Here is a 19,501-nt window from a genome sequence, read left to right as displayed (position 1 = left end):
TAACTTTCAACAAAAATGATTAAAAATATATTATAAAATTTTATGATGGTTTTCAAATATTTTTAATAGTAAGGCTTAAAAAAATAATATAAAAAATGAGTGAATATCGATTTATAAAGAAATCACTGATTTCTAATTCCTGTAAATTTTAAATTTTCAAATAAAATCTTAATATAGGTTGGTAAAATTTTAAAGCTTAAATATTTATATATAATTATATATAATAATATAATTAAATTCTGTAGTTTATTTTTAATAATTTTTCAACAAAAATTATTAATGTTTTTGGTAAATTTTCAAATTTGTATATGATTCCTATATAAATTCGAAAATCAATATTTCAATCATTTATATCTTATTACAAAAAATTGCTAAAAATCTGAAAATCTCAAAATTAACTTACATTTATATAAATAATCTATGATTTTAATTTCAGCTGATAATATCAATAAATAAAGAAATTAAAAATCGTGATTTTCGTTATTTTTGGTATGAAAAATGGCCCAAAAGAGGGGTGGCCCAAAAGTAGGGCACTGAACTTACCTTAAGATCATCTTTGGACTAAGGTAATGTGAGACGAAAGTGTATAATCAGAAAAATCAATCGACTAACTCAGGATTTAAAAGTGAAGAGCTCCCTTTGAGGGAGGGAACGAGTGTTTATAGAAATAATCCATATGCTTTCTATCAACTATAATGACTGTAAATCCCATTATTTGACTCTTTACCCTTGTCTCCTGGCTTCAACTGAATGTAGTGGCGGGAGAAGAATGGACTGGCCCGTCACAGATAAATGCAAAAGTGTTAGGTTCTGGAGTGCCCAACGTATGAATACCCAACTGGGTCATTATTTGGGTAAATATGTAAGTATTGAACTGAAGGCTCTATATAAACGCATTGTATTTCCTAGAGATTTCAAAAGACAAGTAATTATCAATGGAATACATTATCCCCTGATCCTAGTAAAAAGAGATAGGCTTCGATAAAATATTATAAGGAAAATATAATTAAGAACTTATATTCTAACTTATATATATTATAGAAACTTTGATTCATTTGTAAGTTCAAAAAAGAACATTCTCCCAGAGAATTGAGCTAAAACAATAGTTCCACGATAAATAGCGGTAACTGCTGTGCGATAGTTGAATGGTAGCCAGAGAATATTTGCACCATCTTCAATAATCCAGTCGTTTGATACAGCTAGAGTATGTAACAACATCTGATTATGTGACTCAGGCACCACCTTCTTGCCATCAGGTGAGAAAGCTACTGAGTTGACTGAATTTGTATGGCCCCCGAGCGTTGGCTGGATCTGCTGTCCTGTCGCTGTATCCCAGAGTCGTACTGTCTTATCGTCGGATCCAGATACGATCTGCTTGCCGTCAGGCGAGAAAGCTACTGACCTGACTGAATCTGTATGGTCCTCGAGCGTTGGCTGGATTTGCTGTCCTGTCGCTGTATCCCAGAGTCGTACTGTATTATCGTCGGATCCAGATACGACCTGCTTGCCGTCAGGCGAGAAAGCTACTGAGTTGACTGAGCTGGCATGACCCTCGAGTGTTTGTAACATCGCGTTCCAATATGGTTCTACTATGGGCTTTTTCTGAATCCAAGGAGGAATACACTTCTCAAATGTTGTTCGGATAATACTCTTCTGGGGGGCGAAGACAAGGGCCGAACAATAGGATTGAAGAGGCGCTTGCTCAATGACTGATCGGCTGTAGAGTGCAAACCTCTTTGCATCATGTATGAATCCATATAGATTGGGACTTTTATTGGCCTTACTTAATTAGCTAGGGTCTTTTAACTATATTTTAAATTTTTGCTTGAAATAACAGAAGCTTACCTGTACCCAACCCTCGAGCTTTCTAATAATTACTATACCGTTTGGCAAGCATCTCATCAGACTAAGCGCTTCGAACCAGCAAAGGAAGCTCTGACGTAAAAAATTATGAACTGAGCCGTTGTCCTTAAGGTTGTTATAAATGATGCCTTCAGCATCACATTCGAACAGATGGTCAACCCAATAGAGACAGGAATAGCGTACTGTGGCTAGTGTATCTGGAACAGGCGGCTTGATTTGGTCGATAGAGATTCCAGGAGCACGTAGGTTGTAGATGTCACGTCGAAGTATAGGTGACATGGCTTGTAACGATCGCGAGAAGATCCTGCTATGCACATTTTCCTTTGTAGGAAGAAATATATCTTTAGATGCCTTTTTAATCAAAAAATCTTTAGCAGATTGATGGACAAAGAAGATTGTACGTTCTCGAAGCGTTAGAAAAGAGCCACAAGAACCTATAATCTCTGATAGAGCTTCATAATCGCTAGCAACTCCGTCAGGCATGTCCACCAAAGCTACTAGCTCGTCTAATGTAACAGGTCTATATACAGCCGAAACGACAGCCAGTATGCTTATACAGAGTTCAGCATCTTCTGAATCCGTGATTTGGTCTAACATTCGCCGGTAGAGAGCATCGAGTCCAGGTGGGAATGCTGTCAACTTCTGCAGAGCCTTCCATCTCGGAATATTAGACAGCTCTTGGCAGATCAAAGCTACCCAAAGAAAAGTACCGTTTGCGTTTATTGTTAAATGCTGCTGGATTGCTTCCCGTGTATCGTTGCTGTATTTGTTTCGTGTCGCTAGCCGATTCACTTTGAGCTGGATAAATGACGCAACAGCGGCAGAGATGGATTTTTCATTGAGCTCGAGACAAAGCCTTAGCTTCTGTGTTGCAGTGTCGAGAGCCTTCTCGATATTTGGCCAGTTGCGGCTAGAGACAACCCACTTAATGCGAGGAGATATTGATGAAGTCTGCACGATGAGGTCCATCAATTTTGGCAAATCCACTACGCATTCGTCGAGCGCATCGACTATTAAGTACACAAAATCTAAGCTCGGGTCTTGCAAAACATCAATGAAGATCTTGGAGAGCACAACCCATGCATTTGCATCCTCGAAAAGCGATTTGCCACTCTCATCGTACTTTGTCCGTATATGCGAGATGAGAGACCGCTGTTGGTCAACAAGCAAATAGATCAGACCCCGCAGTACGGCTGTAGCGTAATTAATCCGGGAGTCCGTGGCCTGGCAGAAAAAGTGCGATAGAAGAACCGACTTGGCTTTGGACTTCTCTAGCTCGTTAATAACTCCGCAGAGTAGCATCGTCTTGCCCTTACCAGGATCGCCCTTGATCCAAAGCAGCCGGCTTTGTTGGTCTTTGCGCCATTTTTGGAAGTCCGGGTTTCCTAGGATCCAGTCGTATAAGCCCTCTAGTAAACCACCTTTGGTATCCTCGATACGCTTCTTGTCGTCGCGCGGATCAGAAAGACGTAAGTCTTGGATGCATTTCTGCTTTTTGTAGAACTCATCTAGGAGCCGAGCATGCGCACTTGCTAGTCCTTCTTTGTAGATAGGGAGTATATAAACATCGAAAATTCCTAGTAAGGAATACGCTTTATCTTCTTCCAGCGTGGTCTGACGGTGTTGTATCCACTGCAAACGCTCCTCGACACTAAATTGAGATAAAGGTTGTCCCTCAAGCGCTGTGCGAGGAATATTAGTTATTTCACTAATTTGTATTATTAAAGAACTCTTATCACCCAGTCGCCCACGTTCTCGAGAAAAAAACTCGACCAATACCGGGGCAAGAAGCTCTTGAAGTGTCCAGCCCCGAGTGAACCATTTGCTTTTCCGGAAATCCGATTCCCATAGCCGCGAAATGCACTTGTGGTTACCGCTGACGGAACATCCAGAGACATCCGACAAATAAACATAACATCGAGCTGCATTGCGGTACCAGCGAAACATATAGTTGATAGATCGTGAGAGTTCGGCATCGTTACTCTTGTTGATACAGCAAGTGTCAATCCAAAAGTATAGCAGACCATTTTGTTTAGCTTGTTCTCCACAGAAGCGGATTTTCTCATAGCCAGGCTTGGCCTCGCCAGTACCATTTAGGATATCCTCAAAGGTTACTTCCTCATCATTTGGTCCCCATGTATGCGATAGTATAGCATAAGGAGGGATTTGATCGTCGCCAATAAAGTCTTTAGTGAGGGTGAATCTACCAGTGTCGCTATACTGTAGGAGACGCATGACTAGGTGCTGAGCTAGACGCTATGAAGTCGTGTGGAGTTCATAGACAGGGTAGAGCGGGGTATCAATGAGAGGTGGGTACCTAGCGATTAGGTTAACAATACAGAGCCGGGCAAGAACATATACTTTGTTATATCAAAATATTGCTGTCTTCTTCTGAAGATTGTGAAATGCTTGTTTGATACCTCCGCTGGCCCGATGTTCTGTCTGCGCAGCTCAAACTTGGCCACAATGAGGCTGAATACAACCTTAGAGCTCTTAGCGGCATGCAAGGCAATCCTTTAGCCGAATATTAGCCGCTCGTAGCAAACAAGCTTTGAGCGGTCCCACAATTCGTAGGAGCCGACGGTATCGTCAATGACGGATTTTATCAGGGAAATTCTAGAAATATATTTGTATAACGGTAGTAATTACCGATCCCAATATACAGAACAAAGCTTTAAAACACTTATTATTATGAATTGTTCTGAGGAAAAGCCACAAAACCTAAATGATCTTTGGGGCAGACCAGAATCATGATTACTAAGCATTATCTGAATCGTCAGACAATCGATCAGAACATATTTTAGCTAGTATACCATCAAAATTTAAATCAATATTAGCATCTTACAATGCTGTGACTACATACCTAAAAAAAAAAAAACATTTTAAAAAAAAAACATACTTGATTACTGTACTACATCCCACCATAATATCCCATTCACAATTTGGATTACACATTGCAACAAACATTCAACGGTGCCAAGATTATGTATGCACGGGCCAATTGTCAGCAAGGTAAACCTGTTCTTATCCTCCGCAGCCAAGGAGTTCGAGTGAGTATCTGTCTGCGTCTGCGAGTGTCTGCCTAGTGCGAGCATTGTTTCTGTCGCGACGCCTTTACTAATACATACGGAGAGAGCATTAGGTCTAATTTCCGCCGTCGACAGGCTCCTCAAAATCTCTGACGACGATGGCTAGCTTCCAGTCCCGAATCATTCGACAGTGGGCACTGAAATCCATTCGAGGATGATATTTCTAGCTCGCAACAAGCACAGCATACAGATCAGCTTGGTTTCTGTGGGTTTTCTGACTGGGATGAAGTAAAGACGTATAATGAATATCCACCAACGTGTTTACACTACTCGATAGAGTGGAAGTTTAAGATAAATAATAGGGAAGTGTCAAAGGAGACGACGCAAGATCTAGTGCCAGCCCCAGCGTCTTACTGGCGATTATTTCTGAGATCTAAGCTTGAAGAGGTTGTGCTCGGTAAGATTAGAGCGAAGAAACGAGACTTGAAGTCTGAGGATACAAAGATTGTGATGATCGTCACACAACAACGCTCGGAACCCCCCCCCTCAACAATAGTTTTGATGAAAAAAAAAATTGATTGGTCAGTTGAAGAGACGCAGCTCTTAACATTGGAATATCTGTTCCTTGCAGGCAAGAAACTTCGAGCGACGATTTTATTTAACTACAACTATGTCGAGAAAGGTCAGCCATCCACTATGTCAAGAAGTATTAAATCAAAGGGGCTCTATCACGCAACGAATTCTCACTGTGCTAAACACAAAGCTGAATTTAGACGAAGAATTGACTGGGTAACCAGCTACCTGGCGGGACGTATATAAGGCTATACAGTGTCCCGGTCCACCATGCGACAAAGGACCCCATTGCTGGTGTGACCCTGTTGGCAAAAAGCATTATCCGTTGAGGCCCTGTCACCTTAAGACCCTTATAAGGTTTGTAGAACAATGCAGGCGGCATTTTAGAGACACACACTGACGTGCCAGAAGAGATTCATCAACAATTGTATGCAGAAGAACAGCATTCCCTTGATGCGAAGCGCCAGAAAACTAGCACATCCTTAGTGAATTTTCCCCCTATCCATATCACAAATATAATACCCACATCTTCTTTTCAAAATTGTCAGCAAATGCTCTCATCTATTCCGGAAATTCCTCCTCCAAACTCCCGTCTCAACATCCCTGGCTTTCGTGATAAAGCAGTAGAAGAATAATGTGCTTGGCACCAATCGAAGTTCGAGGACCCAATACATAAATTAGAGTATCAGAAGGCTCACAATGTAATAAAGGAGCATGTCATGACCTTACAATTAATGCATCGGGATCCAAATCCAGACTTCTCAATCACGGAAGGCGTTAAAAGAGGGGCTGCATTACATATTGTAAATGATATCGAAGAATGGTTCCAGCAATGCAAACGAGTCGGGACTGAGTAATAGCTAGGAGAATACTGTAGAAGGATGTACAGATCCTGTTTATTTGCTAAGTGATTTAATCTAAATTCTGAGTTTGTTGATCTTCCATTCTCAAGCCTGCATGTCTAAAGTGGCCCTGGGCACTCTGTTCCCGTTCTCCAACTACTTCAATGCACCAATTCAAGAAATGATCAAATAAATAAGCCCTGGCTTGGATTAATTTTGTAAACTTGCCAGTTCCGTTTAATGAATGCTTTCATTTCCTCGAAAAGCTCCTCGATCGGATTAAGGTCTGGAGAGTATGGTGGTAAATAAATAAGTTTAACCCCGGCATCAGCACATATCTGGGTATTCCGATCTGTATGATGAAAGGATGCATTATTCATTACAAGCACCGATTGTGACTCTGGCCATCTACCACATAAAGACAGCAACTGCTCGATAAAATTCCCAAAGAGTTCGCTATCTGTGATTCCCGGGAGGATTTGACTAAAAATTACCCCATCAATTATATACGCGGGCAGTCTTTGGTATCGTTACTCACGCTGAAATCGAGCAACTTGGACAGGAGTAGTTCCAATGGTATACCAGCCACTCCGCCGGAAACCAATACGTTTATCGCACCCGGACGCATCTACAAAGACGAAATGTCCAGGGGAGAAAGCCGAAATTTGGTACAGATGGTAGTCACGCAGATCCGCACTCCGTCCATTTGCAATACCGGTACAACGAATTTGCTTCTTAGTCCAGCCCCTCGGATGTAGCACTCTTCCAATAATAGAGGCTGTTACGAGAACATCGGACTAAATTACCGTGTATTTTATGTTTTATTCTGATAGCAGGCGGGGGTATATGTCGGAAGTGTTGTAATAAGTTATTTGGAGACTGGGTGGCTGGAATCGTTTGAGGGAAACGTAAGGGATATGTAATTCAAAATGGTAATTGTTAGTTTCTATGAACAACTATTCTTGCGCAATAGTGCGGATTTGAATCTCAAAATATATAGGGGGTTGAATAGTATATCTCAAGATACCCCAAGATATAATTCGATCTATTCAATTTCAATACACACATCAATTAGCAATAATATCTACTCCATTCTTTGATATTATGAATCTCACATATTAATATTTCATAATGATTACCATCTCTAGCATACTTTTAAAACAAACCAAGGGCGCAGTATATTATTCTATATAGATTTATGCACCGGAGGTCATCGTATGACCTGTAGCATCGAGGGCAATAAGATTGTAAAGGAATCGGACACTATCCTGGAGCGCAAGCAGGTACGCCATCTCTTGTTTCGCAAGCGCCAACAAACATCATATACGAGCCCAATGGCGATGAACCAGCCAAACCTGTCGCATTTGGTTATTTTAAATCACGCCGCCGTCAAAAACTTGTATCCGGAGTGAAGATTGCCTTTCTACAAGATTCCGAAAGCTATGGTTATGCCTATGCTGCTCTGGTTGACGCAGCGGATGATCAATTGAGATCTGTGCAGCAGATCCCAGAAGACTTTTCAAGGTTCGCCATCGAACAGCGATCAAGGAATGCGGTGGACAGCAGCCTACAAAAGTCTGGGTATTTTCAGCACCTTAATATTATAAGACTGAGGAAGTGCAAAACTTTCGAGCATTGATTCGAAGAGCTGGTTGTCTTACCAGATTCTCCACAATACCTCCATATGAGATATCGATTGCAGCGGCCGTGGTAGGAACATGACGAAAAACTAAGGTGCCATCGCTTCTGACACTGAGTGTTTATGGTTCAAGCTGACGGGATATCAAAGTTGTATCTGTAGGACCGAGCAACAGGCGCACTTGGGCAATATTCTGGTAGGTCATCATTGAAAGCCCCTAAGCAATAGCCACGATCACCTGTTGCCGAATTTATTGGCCAATCAAACAATTGTTCGAGAAACCGAGGGTTTCTCGGTATCTAGAAGGTTCGTTTCTAACCTTTTCGAGTACTGTTTTCAGATTCAGTCGAATAAGCCCTGTTGGCTGATAGCCTCATAGTTTACTTCCCTTATTTTTATCTAGTCCCCTGAAATCTATATATCATTGAACACCTACCCTGATTCACCGATCATCCCCGAATGGACATTGACAATAAAGGGCGAGGGCTTGAAATTAAACCCAGTGATTACATGAACACTAGTTCCACTCATAAATACAAGGTTTTCTTAGACAATGATACATCCAGATCTTTATGTTTTGTTCTAGTAGCGATAATGGAGGTCTTTTCTGTATCAAGACTACTACCTCTTCCTACATACTGGAACAGTCCACTTCGATTGATTGATTACGATGCTGTAGATTCCAATCTTGATCTTTTCAGTCCCGAGCTCGGTGCAATGTATCTTCAATTCGCAGTCCCAAGGAAAGATGAGACTACAGAAGCCATTTCATATCAACCGGAATCACCAGCTGGATGTATGAGATCGAGAAAATGACAGATGCCCCAAGACGAATATTCAGATAACCTTCCCAAAGACTCAATAGTACGTGGGAAGCTACCAATTATGTTGCCTCTTTGGGAGAAGAATCCCACATCAATACCTCTATTTCCAATTAAGAACCACACAACGATCTACCCTCAGATCAAAGTCTTTCAACTTCAATTGACACTCTCCGGAGAAAACGATGTCCTTCAGGTGATCAGAATGTCAGTGTGATAAGTACCAAACTCTAAAGCTTGTTGATACTGACATATGATCTATTAGATACACAGAACGTCTGGCTTATAAGTTCAACGGAAAACCGAGTTTACTCAATATTCAGATGTTACAGAATCCAATGGCCTCTTGCTTGTATACCCCGTGTGTAAGAAGGAGTGCGTGGGAAGAGAAGGCCTATCAAGTCATCTGGTAGTTCATCCTTACGCGAAGCCGTTTAAGCGTAGTTGCGGAGAATGTTTCAGTCAAGCATGGGACCTACACCATCATATACACCATGAAGCGCAGAAATTTGCATTAATGATAACAGTAGGAATCGGTATCGTAGTACCGTCAATATATTGTGATACAATGATTCATCATCACAATGCTGTTCACCCTATCCATAGAATAATGATAACCTGCAATACGGACGATGTATCATCCTCAGGGAACTGCAAATTCTCAGTGATATTATACCGAGTTAATAATCACTAGGCCATAGAACAACGCAGGATAAGATTGAATTCTCTCTTTTTTCTTCGTTGTTCTTACAAACTACCAAAATGAAAACACGGCAATCGTAAAACTATCAAACCGAAATTGAAACAAAATCTCCATCTATCCATATAATTCGATGCCGAGAATGCCGGCTTGGAGCTCTCAAAATTGATTCAGGTAGATCCAACAGCAATGCGAAGAGCCAGTCAGAGAGCACGTTTTCCCGCTAATATTCTTCCTGTTTAGAATCTTAGTCATGTTTCTCAGGAATCACATTCTCAGAATCCCTCGGATATGGATCTTGTGGCCGAAAGAAACCGCCGAGAAAATATTCTTCAGGTAGAGGAACATTGGATGATGGAAATTGCGTTGCTTGCAGATGAACAATCGACTTGTAAGAAGTGTGTAATCCATTCAGCATGCATACCAAGCCAGACCAAGAAAGGCCCGCCGCCAGAAGAATTATTGCATCGACGGATTGAGTGCATCTGTTCACAAAAACAAGTGTGACATAAACATAAGTTAGAGCGCCGGGATTTCCAACTTGTGCCAAAATGAGATCAAGAATATTATTAGTGTTTTTTCTGGACGTATCTCGAAGACACAATGTGGGTGATGACGCTGGCTGGCTTTTCTGCTATCATGGCTTTCATGTAGTGGCTTTTTTTCCCCGAGTGAAAGCCTAATAGAGGACTGATATTGTTTGCAGCAATGAGACGACATTCTTCCAGAAAGCTTCTCGTGTTGTTGCGGGCGAGATTCTCTATGAACGGTGAATCAAATCATCTCATTCCAGGATGAAACTCTACCATATCTTTATGCGTGATGAGGTGAAGATGCCCTTTGATTAAAATGCGCTTGTAATCAGAACGTGCTGGGATGTATCAGTCACGTGATTATTCTCTTCCGGGTGAGGAAGAAAAGAATCACTCTTGGATAGAAGAGACAGATTTACAATATACGAAACAATTACTACCACTTATTATTATCTTGCGAATTCTGCCAAACAGAAAGTGATACTGTAATAAGTTTGCTCAAAGGAGTTTCTATCACCCTAAAAGTGACGCCACAGGAAGCATTAACTAATGGATATTCCCAGTCAATATGTATTACATCCAAGCCCAAATCTTGAACGAGCGAGATAGCTGATGAGGCAAACTTAATTATCTTGTCGAGAAGGGGCGGATGTTGCCGAAGAAAAATTTGATGAATCAGTGGACCCCCCGCAGATAGTAAGACTTTTATGTTACGGTTTTTCCTTTCTCAAATATCGGAACAAACTTCCGCCAGTGCTGGCATTGGGTAGTCTGGGCGAAAAGTGTGCTGACGGTGAACCACGGTTCGGGTGGATTGGTTTCCTGTAGAATTTCATATATTTAAAGGGAAAAGAGTAGAAATGTGACTTTTTCACGCAGATATATATCCTGGCAATTAAATTCCAATTTCTTCAATATTCTCATCTCTCGACTTTCTCACCATGTTGAAATCATCAAAATCGACTTAAGTTATTATCGGAGCAGTTATGCAAGTTCCGAATAGTTTCAATTTTGGGACTTGGAGATCACGTGTTGCGACCTTGTATCATGTGGTCAGCGGTCCAAGGTGCGGGTCAGAGTGGGCAGCCTGACCTACGATTGAACAAATCAACCAAATAACTAAAGTCGCACCAAATTATAATTGACCAAATGCATCAAATTAATTGACCGCATGCATCAAGTTTAATTGACCAAATGCACCAAATACACCAAATTAATTGACCAAACACACCATACACACCAAATCAATTGACCAAATACACCAAATGCACCGAATTAATTGACCACATGCACCAAATTTAATTGACCAAGTACACCAAATACACCAAATTAATTGACCAAATGCACCAAATCCACCTAATTCACCTTGAATGCCATTTGCATGGTTTCTTTCAAGATTTGTTACTCTAGTCTACCGTCGATTTTTTGAGACTTCAAGAAGATGATAATCTCGGAAGTGTTGTCGAAATGCCTTTCCTTGCCCCCCTCCACACGGACAAATCTGGTCTAACGAAGTGGGCGATGACAAAAATTCCTCACATAAAGCTATTGCCTTCCTTGACCATTTGAGATGTCCACACGCCCATTCTTTTGTGCGATCCAACAATTCGATCCATGAAGAAACGGCGTCACCCACAGACCCATTTTTATAGGCTATCTCAAAGGACGTAAGAAGCCACTCAAACAAATCTTTCTGGCGCATCTCCCCAACAAACTCATCTAACCCTGCACGTATGATTCTCGAGTAGACCTTAATTGTACTAGGGGTGATAAAGTCGACTGTTGCGAGAAAGCAGCCTTCAAGTGTCCACACGGCATGGAAGCAGTTTCCGGGCAAATAGATGGTATCTTCAGAAGTTATCGTGAATATGAGTCCTCCTTCAAGTGACGAGCCAATTTCTTCCAGCTTTGCTTCTCTGCCTAAAGTGCTTCGAAAGAGTTTTACATTATTAGGGCTGTTTGGAAAGGTCGCAAAAATCTTCTTTCCTGACTTGCCAATAATACCAGATAAGCCCTCTGCGTTATCTGTGATTGTTAATCGAGACCCCAAATTGTTCCAAAAGCTATTGTGTGAAGAACTTACCAAAATGCAGCTGGGCCCAAGAATACTTTGGGGTAAGCATGACCTGTAAATTGTCTACTTCATATGCACACACTAGGTCGTTCGGGACTCTGAGAATATCATCTGTTAGAATAGGAAGGCGGAGATCTAACAGCTTCAGTGGGTTCCAGGGGTCTGGAAAAGCCAATTGTGCAACAGCTTGAATGGCTTCTTTCTTGTCGGTAGGCTCTCCTCTCTGAATGATAGTGCAGGTTACAGATGAGTTTTGGATCTGCTCGACGGTAGCAGTGAACAGCTTGGCATCGCTGGGTCTTTCATCTGTCCAACAGCGACGAGCATTGAGTTTTTCGGGTACTCTACCATTATATTTCATCCATAGCTCTCTCATCTCTGGTGAAATGTCGTGAACGGTGGATAGATTGAGCTTTCGGAACGTTCCTATCACATTATCATCAAAGGCTTCCGTTTCCATGCGCAATGTTTGTTCTTCGTGGGCTGAGGTTGTCGAGGACAGATTAGAAGCTTGGCATGACCCTCCGTTGTATATGGGACTGGAAGTACCATTGTCGATATTTCTATACGATTTCGCACTGTTACTAACTCTACTGTTATCAAAATAAGAAAGAGTCTTGACTCACTTTCTAGGTCTACCAGCATCTCCATTTATAATGGTGAATTGCTGAGCTTCATGCACTTTGGATTCTTTAAGATGTTTTCGCAGTCTCGTGGTACGTGAAAATTTCTTTCCACAATAAACACACCTATTCATACATTTCCGGATTCTTAAGGTAACACTCCTGAGAGGCCATTCATGAGGATTGAAATCGCAACAGTTGCATGGTTTGAAGCGCTTTTCGGGAGATGCCAATGAAGCTTCAGTCTCCATTGGGTGTTCTTTGGTGAGATTCAACCGTCGCTTTGCACACTGACTCGAATATACAAGAGTCGTAAGCAAGGAATTGTTATTGTATAATCTGTAAGGTGATTATTGTTCAGAAGGAAATCAAAACTGATAAGTCGGAAAAGGCCAAACGCGGCGCGGAGAATATGCCGAATCACGTGATCGCGCGCGTTTGATCTTCCGCATTTCAAAGCGCACGCCGTATTTTCCTTTCCCAGCATTGATCACAACACTCCGACAAATGAAGCACCGTGAACTTTTTTCAAGACGGTAGCGCTGTGATCTCGGTCATCTCGTTTCTTTTCAGTCGCAATATTAAGAGGGCAGATAGTCCACTTGACTGTGTGGTTCGACTGGATCTCGCGACACGCGCTCTGAAAATTCCTATTCTATTGATTGCGATTGATGACCTCTCACCTGCACCACAAACTCGTTCACCAGCCTTGCCACCAGCCTTGCTACACTTTTCTTATCTTTGAGAGCTCTCAAGACATCAGGGCGTAATTACGATAGCCTATCATTCTTGGTCCTATGCAATTCTATACCACTCTACTGATATATCACGACAGGCTCTGTTGTTTGCGTGGGCACCTTTGAAAACGTGTGAGTTAGAGTACTGTGCTACCAAGTCATCATAGCTCACATACAATTGCCCGACCTCTTTTCCTTCTCTTATAAGCCTCCCCCCTTCCCAAATATCAAATGACACAAAGTCAAAATACACCAGCGCCAAAGATGACTGGCCAATCAGGATCAAGTCTGAAAGGTCGCATTCCAGCTGCGTTACGAAATTACTTCCCTTCCGACGGTATTTACAAGGTATTAGCATGCGATTTTGGTACCGGAAACACATGCATAAACCATGGCAACATCCAGGTCGAGTCGGGGGAGTTCACGAATTTGGAAAGCATCAAACCGACCCATTTTTATCGCTATTCCAGTAACCCAAATCAGCGACCGGAGCTCACAACAGAAGTCCCGACTGTATGCGCTCATATCCCTGGCGAAACTGATGAATCCAAAGCTCAACATGGATACGAAGTCGACCCTGTAGGCGATGAGACTGGTGCAGTGGTTATTGATAGGATCAAAGAAGCATTGTATTCTGGACCAGAAGCAGAAGACAAAAAAGAGGCTCTCAGAAATTTTGCACTCAAGATTCCTTATCTTACGACGCGATATGGTGATACTGCGCTGGCAGCCAACCCAGAGATCTGGATGCTAGCTGATTACATCCTTTGGCTTGCGCAGCTGGTGACATCGAACATTGTTAAAGACGATCTTAATGGAGATCCAATCTGGGTTTTTACTGTTCCGTCTAATTGGAACAAGGATAGCATCACATTGTATACTTCTGCTCTCGATGCTTCTCCGGTTCTTATTGGCAGATATTTGCTGCAATCAGAGATAGAGAGTTCGATTGCAGGACTGATACACCAATCGCCAGAGCAATCAGGAATGATGGATGGCGATGTTTTCTTTACATTTGACGTTGGTAAAGGGACATCTGTTCGTAAAGTTCCCCATCATTCACCAATATCTTACTGAATAGAAGTCTAGGATTTCAGCATCTGTCGTCAAATGTCTAGTGACCCGACTCAAGTTGAAGAAATCATGCCACCCGCCGGTCAGTCATTCTTTCAAGCCTTGTAAAAGTGAGAAGTCTTACTGACATTTTTGTTAGCATTGTTCGCAGGGTCGAGGACTGTTCTACAGCTTTGGGAGTCGCACATCCGTAACCAATGTAAGAAAGAGTCAAACGATCTCGATTACTTTGAATCAGAGCTAGCCATTTTAAAAGAGAGTTTTGTCAGAAGTATGCATGCGTACATAGGACAGTCGGGGAAGGAAGTTGATAGGGCGTATCGCATCTGTGGACAAAAGATCACAGTTACAAGGTGACCTTCCCTTGCTACATCTTTACCATTGCTAATTACTATTTTTTGTATTAGAGATCAAATGAAATCTTGGTTCAATGAATGGATGCATCTCACTACAACTTTCCTCGCCGAACAATGTGAGAAATATCATGCACGACCTGATTGCTCCCCACCTTCAAAATTTTTCTTGATGGGAGGGTCTAGCAATTCTATTGTTTTGCAAACATGTATAAAAGATTTTCTCAAAAACCCTTTCTTTCGCAATACAAAACTTATACTCTTGGGAGATTGCAATAGGTTGGCATATATCACCCGCTGAACTGGTCTATCGGTATCTGACTGTGAACAGTGCGACAATCGTGGCTTATGGGGCTGTAATCCGGGCAGTCACATCTGTTATGTCGATTAGAAAAAGCCATTACTGGATAGGCCTTGCAAGGAAGGAATACTATGATAAGAAAAAGCACGCCAATTTGCCTCAAGCAGATCTTGTGAATGACTATATTATGAATGAAAATGGCAAGATGAAAAAAGAAAAGCAAGTAAAGACCATTCAGTGGTGGGCCCAACCAGTATGTTGCCGAATCCCAATTTTTGGGAGTCGAATGCTAAATACTGACTAGGGGGAAAATTGCATTGTTAACGGCTCTATTGACCAGATGCCCTTTATTAAGATGTCGGAATTCTTTGATGAAGAGGGATCTGTGGCAAACCAAGCCACAGATTACAAAGTACCTATAATGGTATTTATTTGTCCAAGTATGAACTCATCGCAAGTGATGAATAACGACGAAGACGATATCGCGAATAGTGGTGCAGGGAAAAGAGGTTGGTCATATCAGAGTGCAAGGCCCAAAACAGAGGAAATCAACTTCGAAATCGACTTCAGTCCTAGCATCCCCAATCCCTTACTTATCGCCAGCGAATTGGTCCCAGTCAATGGATTCTACAATGTCAATTGGACCATTTTTGCCGAAACCACAGGCATTGGGATTGACTTTTGGTGTGCCGTTCGTTCGAATGATCAGGACCTGAACAATTCCAATGATATTCAAACTAATATGCGAATGGTATACCGAGTTTTACATACAGATCTCGTCGGAGTGATACAGCAATCTTATGCTGTTGATGATTGGACCGTGGAGCAGAACGACGAAGACAACGAAGTTCTATCAATAGGAATGAAAGAGAAAGGTAAAGAGAAAGAGACTTATAATGATAACGACGAACGTAAAGTTGAGCAACTCAACTCCGAGAACGAAGACCTTCTTCCAGGCCTTGTCGCACCACGCCCAACCTCAAAATCCATTGCCCTCCATAATACGAAGGCAGCGTCGATGTCAAATAGTAACAAACGACAGGGACCTGAGCAACTGGAAGAGCAACCCGAAAAGAAAAAGGCTAAAAACTCAACTCTATCTTCTCAACATACAAATGCGAGGAATGAACCTTTAATACAACCGCAAGTTGAGAAAAGACTGGTGAAGGATACACTAGCGCCTACCATTTTGGTCCCAGAAGTCCAATCTCCAAGCTCAAAATCTTTGGAAAAACAACTTGAGAAATCGCCATCAGAGATGTTTGAGGATGGAGAAGAGGAAAGTGTTCTTATCAATCCCGAAACCATGTTGAAAAATATTTCCGATTTGAATGAGACCACAGGAAAGCCAGATAGGGAGGATTTTGAAGATGAGGTCGAGTATGATGCTGCAATGTCGGAATATATCGATCAACTTCAACGCGACGAATTGACCAGGTGTGTAATGTTTGAGCTCTCGCATGCTCATTAAATAATTTTTCTAGGTTACAAGCAGGCTGCGACTCTGAAGCATGTATGCATTTCAACGAGCAAATTTGGATTCAAGTATGTCAGTTTATCCATCATAAGCCCACTCTAAAGAAACCAGTATACTGTGTTAAGGTTCCTGGCGGGTTTGGGCATCGACTACTACCTTGTCAACTTCATGGTGTATGGTATAGTCTTCGTCAAATTCATGGAATTGCAGGGTCTATTTTCTTATGTCACATCATGGGTATTGGAAAAACTACTATGGCACTCGCGGTCCACTGGATTCAACACATCTTCAATATGATGTGGGCTGACATAAGTGCCAATTCGAAGGCCCATACTGCACATGGCGAATGCCCAGCAAATAAGCAGATGTATAAAACATATGGCTTCGATTGCCCTTGCTCTCCTGACAGTCCAAACCACTGGTTGAAAGAGAGACTAGGCGTTACTGTTGCTCTCGTTCCCCTCGGTCTTTTGAATGTTTGGAAGGCCGAGCATACAGAATGCTTCAAAGGCATTTCTGATCAGATTTTGGTTAAAGCACATGGTACTTCTAATGCTAGTGGAGGTGATCAATTGAATGATCGTACGCAGGATCTGTTGGAAGGTGAAGAGATTATTCAGGAAGAAGTCTACCAAAGCGATGGAGATGAATCTTTGCAGGAGTCCGAAAAGCCGAAGACGCCGTCAATTTATACACCACGCCTCCAAAATGGTCATGTATTTGTTATCACCACACCAGACTCATTTGCCAGCCAGTTCTTGAATAAATTTCAGCATACGAAAACATGGTGGTACCAGCCACCAGGTAAAGAAGCTGTCAATAAAAAAGGGGAACGCTATATTACCAAACCCCAGCGACAAAGACGGGAAACACCAGCTTATCAGTCATGTATTGTTTCTCTTTTGTTCAAAGATGAATTCCAGCTTCGAAGGACGGAATCTATCAGAGCTATCCAGGATATTCAGAGGCGGCAATATATCAAGAACGAAGCGACATTGCTACGTGATTGTAGACACGAAGTTTATCATCGAATCGCATTAGTATTGTTAAGTGGTACGCCTTTGACGACAGGACCATTGGATATTTCCGGTTTTGTTCAATTGATGTGTCGTGATCGCTGGAGGGAGGATGCAATTTTGCAAAATTGGATGCATAACGAGTTGCAGGATCTTGGTGAAAAATGGAAGAAATGGACTGACAGCAGGTCTATCAATACTCAAGATGTCTCTCATGAAATAACTCAGAAGTTCAGTCCATTGGTAGAGAATCTTATGATTCGATGGACTACGAACAGCGATCTTCTTGGCGAGAAACCTGTCATTGTACCACGAAATCTCTACTCCAACATCAAATGCAATAATGGATCATACTGGACCTCTAGGGTTGACTCTCTTGGTCAAGAAGAATCTAAGAGATTAGAAAGGAGAGAAAACATACGTCGAGCGAGATATCAAGCGAGACATGGCCATCTCAAAGGATATGAGTCATTAGACAAGACTAATGTTAACATCTACTATCGTTCTCGGTTGTGCGCATCCTTCCCAAAACTCATGGACCTTACCGATGACGAAGGCATACCGTTGAAACTGACAGAGGGTGAATGGGTAGTGAAAAGCACAGGCAAAGACCCAGAATGGAAACAGGAGACGGATACCGATCCGTACTTCAACAATTTGAAGGAAATTGTTGCATCTTCGGGCAAGCTTCGTGGGATTGAGAAAAAGATCAACAAATATAAATACTTTAGAGATGCTGAAAAGAAGTTGGCACGACAAGTCTTCTGTTCGTATTTCTTTGCGGGTGCCTACATCATGTATCTGGTATGCTCAACTTCTACTCGTGGAATTATGACGAATCACTAATCAAAGAGTTTTAGTGGATGGTACACATCCTTGAAATCGAACCTGCGGATATTATTTTCTTATACAAACCTATGGGTCAAGCTAAAATCAACGCTGCGTTGGCAAGGTTTTATATTGATGTCGATTCCAAAGTACCAGCCGAGGATCAGCGAACCGCCAGATACATTGTTTCGACTAGTTCATCCTTTGCCGTAGGGCTGACTTTAGCATCAGCGATATCGGTCGCCTTCTTAGAGCCTGACTACCATGCAGATACTGTGGCTCAAGGATTTCATCGACATTGTCGCCAGGGTAATAAAAATTTGGATCATGGTGTAGAGTCCTGGATGTTTATGGTTAAGGATAATAAGGTAGAGGCGAGGATATTCGATGTTAACAATCTACGTAAGCAAATTATCAGCGCAGCGGAACGTAAAGTCGTTGTTGCGAAAAAAGTTCAGCAGAAAGACCTCAAATCCTCTACTGCCAAAAATGGTATCAATTCTACTGCTTCGACTGCTGTTCAAACACATGTTGGCATGCAGATCAGTAGAACAAGTGTCGTCATATCATAGTCTAGACTCAAGACTGTTGAATTTCTTTCCAAGATAGGGTTGGTAATATGTGAAGTGTATGTTAAGAATTTCTTCAAATCAAATAGGAATAGTAGAATATCTCTACGGATGTTTCCCACTGCTTCTTAGTGCTTCTGCAAATAATTTCTACTAATCTAGGCAATCTATGTTCGGCTGCAATATGTGATAAGCTAATACCTTCTTTGGGGCAGCCTTTTGAATCTCGGTCTTGAAGTTGAGATACGCGAAGCCACATATCAAGGTCTTGAGAAGGCCAATCGATCATTTCTCCGAGCCCATCTTTTTCAGCCTTAATAGGATGTGAGACTCTCTGTACTAGTCTAGAGATCTATGCTACTAGAGTAGAAGAAAAAATACAGCACAATAGCTTTTGTCGAAGTAGCAATTCCCTCTTGTTTTGACCAGGCAAACTTCAATAATTTGGA

The 19,501-nt window shown here is 41.8% G+C and overlaps 3 protein-coding genes across 3 annotated transcripts; 1 reads left to right on the top strand and 2 right to left on the bottom strand.

Moving 5' to 3' along the window:
• Window positions 1-827: 827 nt before the first annotated feature.
• BCIN_04g00980 (hypothetical protein) lies at window positions 828-4,302 on the bottom strand. Its single transcript, XM_024692356.1, has 2 exons — window positions 1,846-4,302; window positions 828-1,779 (listed from the first exon to the last, which is right to left on the bottom strand). Exons 1-2 carry the CDS (start codon window positions 4,096-4,098, stop codon window positions 1,036-1,038), a joined length of 2,997 nt encoding a protein of 998 aa, XP_024548131.1. The 5' UTR covers window positions 4,099-4,302; the 3' UTR covers window positions 828-1,035.
• Window positions 4,303-11,142: 6,840 nt separating this feature from the next.
• BCIN_04g00970 (hypothetical protein) lies at window positions 11,143-13,056 on the bottom strand. Its single transcript, XM_024692355.1, has 3 exons — window positions 12,701-13,056; window positions 12,084-12,637; window positions 11,143-12,025 (listed from the first exon to the last, which is right to left on the bottom strand). Exons 1-3 carry the CDS (start codon window positions 12,946-12,948, stop codon window positions 11,412-11,414), a joined length of 1,416 nt encoding a protein of 471 aa, XP_024548130.1. The 5' UTR covers window positions 12,949-13,056; the 3' UTR covers window positions 11,143-11,411.
• A 129-nt stretch (window positions 13,057-13,185) lies between these two features.
• BCIN_04g00960 (hypothetical protein) lies at window positions 13,186-19,173 on the top strand. The gene is made up of 8 exons (XM_024692354.1): window positions 13,186-14,472; window positions 14,524-14,590; window positions 14,648-14,861; window positions 14,916-15,140; window positions 15,193-15,415; window positions 15,467-16,599; window positions 16,647-18,459; window positions 18,516-19,173. The coding sequence occupies exons 1-8, from the start codon at window positions 13,666-13,668 to the stop codon at window positions 19,053-19,055; spliced, it is 5,022 nt and encodes a 1,673-aa protein (XP_024548129.1). The 5' UTR covers window positions 13,186-13,665; the 3' UTR covers window positions 19,056-19,173.
• Window positions 19,174-19,501: the final 328 nt, after the last annotated feature.

The sequence above is a fragment of the Botrytis cinerea genome, chromosome 4 (assembly GCF_000143535.2).
Source record: "Botrytis cinerea B05.10 chromosome 4, complete sequence".
Taxonomy (NCBI): Eukaryota; Fungi; Ascomycota; class Leotiomycetes; order Helotiales; family Sclerotiniaceae; genus Botrytis; species Botrytis cinerea.
This window is presented reverse-complemented; position numbering and strand designations above follow the sequence as displayed.

Excerpts from the sequence above, each read along its gene's own strand:
- BCIN_04g00980 (XM_024692356.1), bottom strand. The coding sequence starts at position 4,098 with ATGCGTCTCCTACAGTATAGCGACACTGGTAGATTCACCCTCACTAAA. Across the intron at positions 1,780-1,845 it reads AGCTCGAGGGTTGGGTACAG|GCCAATAAAAGTCCCAATCT; the intron begins GTAAGCTTCTGT and ends TAATTAAGTAAG.
- BCIN_04g00970 (XM_024692355.1), bottom strand. The coding sequence starts at position 12,948 with ATGGAGACTGAAGCTTCATTGGCATCTCCCGAAAAGCGCTTCAAACCA. Across the intron at positions 12,638-12,700 it reads GATGCTGGTAGACCTAGAAA|AAATATCGACAATGGTACTT; the intron begins GTGAGTCAAGAC and ends GAAATCGTATAG. Across the intron at positions 12,026-12,083 it reads TTGGGCCCAGCTGCATTTTG|ATAACGCAGAGGGCTTATCT; the intron begins GTAAGTTCTTCA and ends TAACAATCACAG.
- BCIN_04g00960 (XM_024692354.1), top strand. The coding sequence starts at position 13,666 with ATGACACAAAGTCAAAATACACCAGCGCCAAAGATGACTGGCCAATCA. Across the intron at positions 14,473-14,523 it reads ACGTTGGTAAAGGGACATCT|GATTTCAGCATCTGTCGTCA; the intron begins GTTCGTAAAGTT and ends ATAGAAGTCTAG. Across the intron at positions 14,862-14,915 it reads CAAAAGATCACAGTTACAAG|AGATCAAATGAAATCTTGGT; the intron begins GTGACCTTCCCT and ends TTTTTGTATTAG.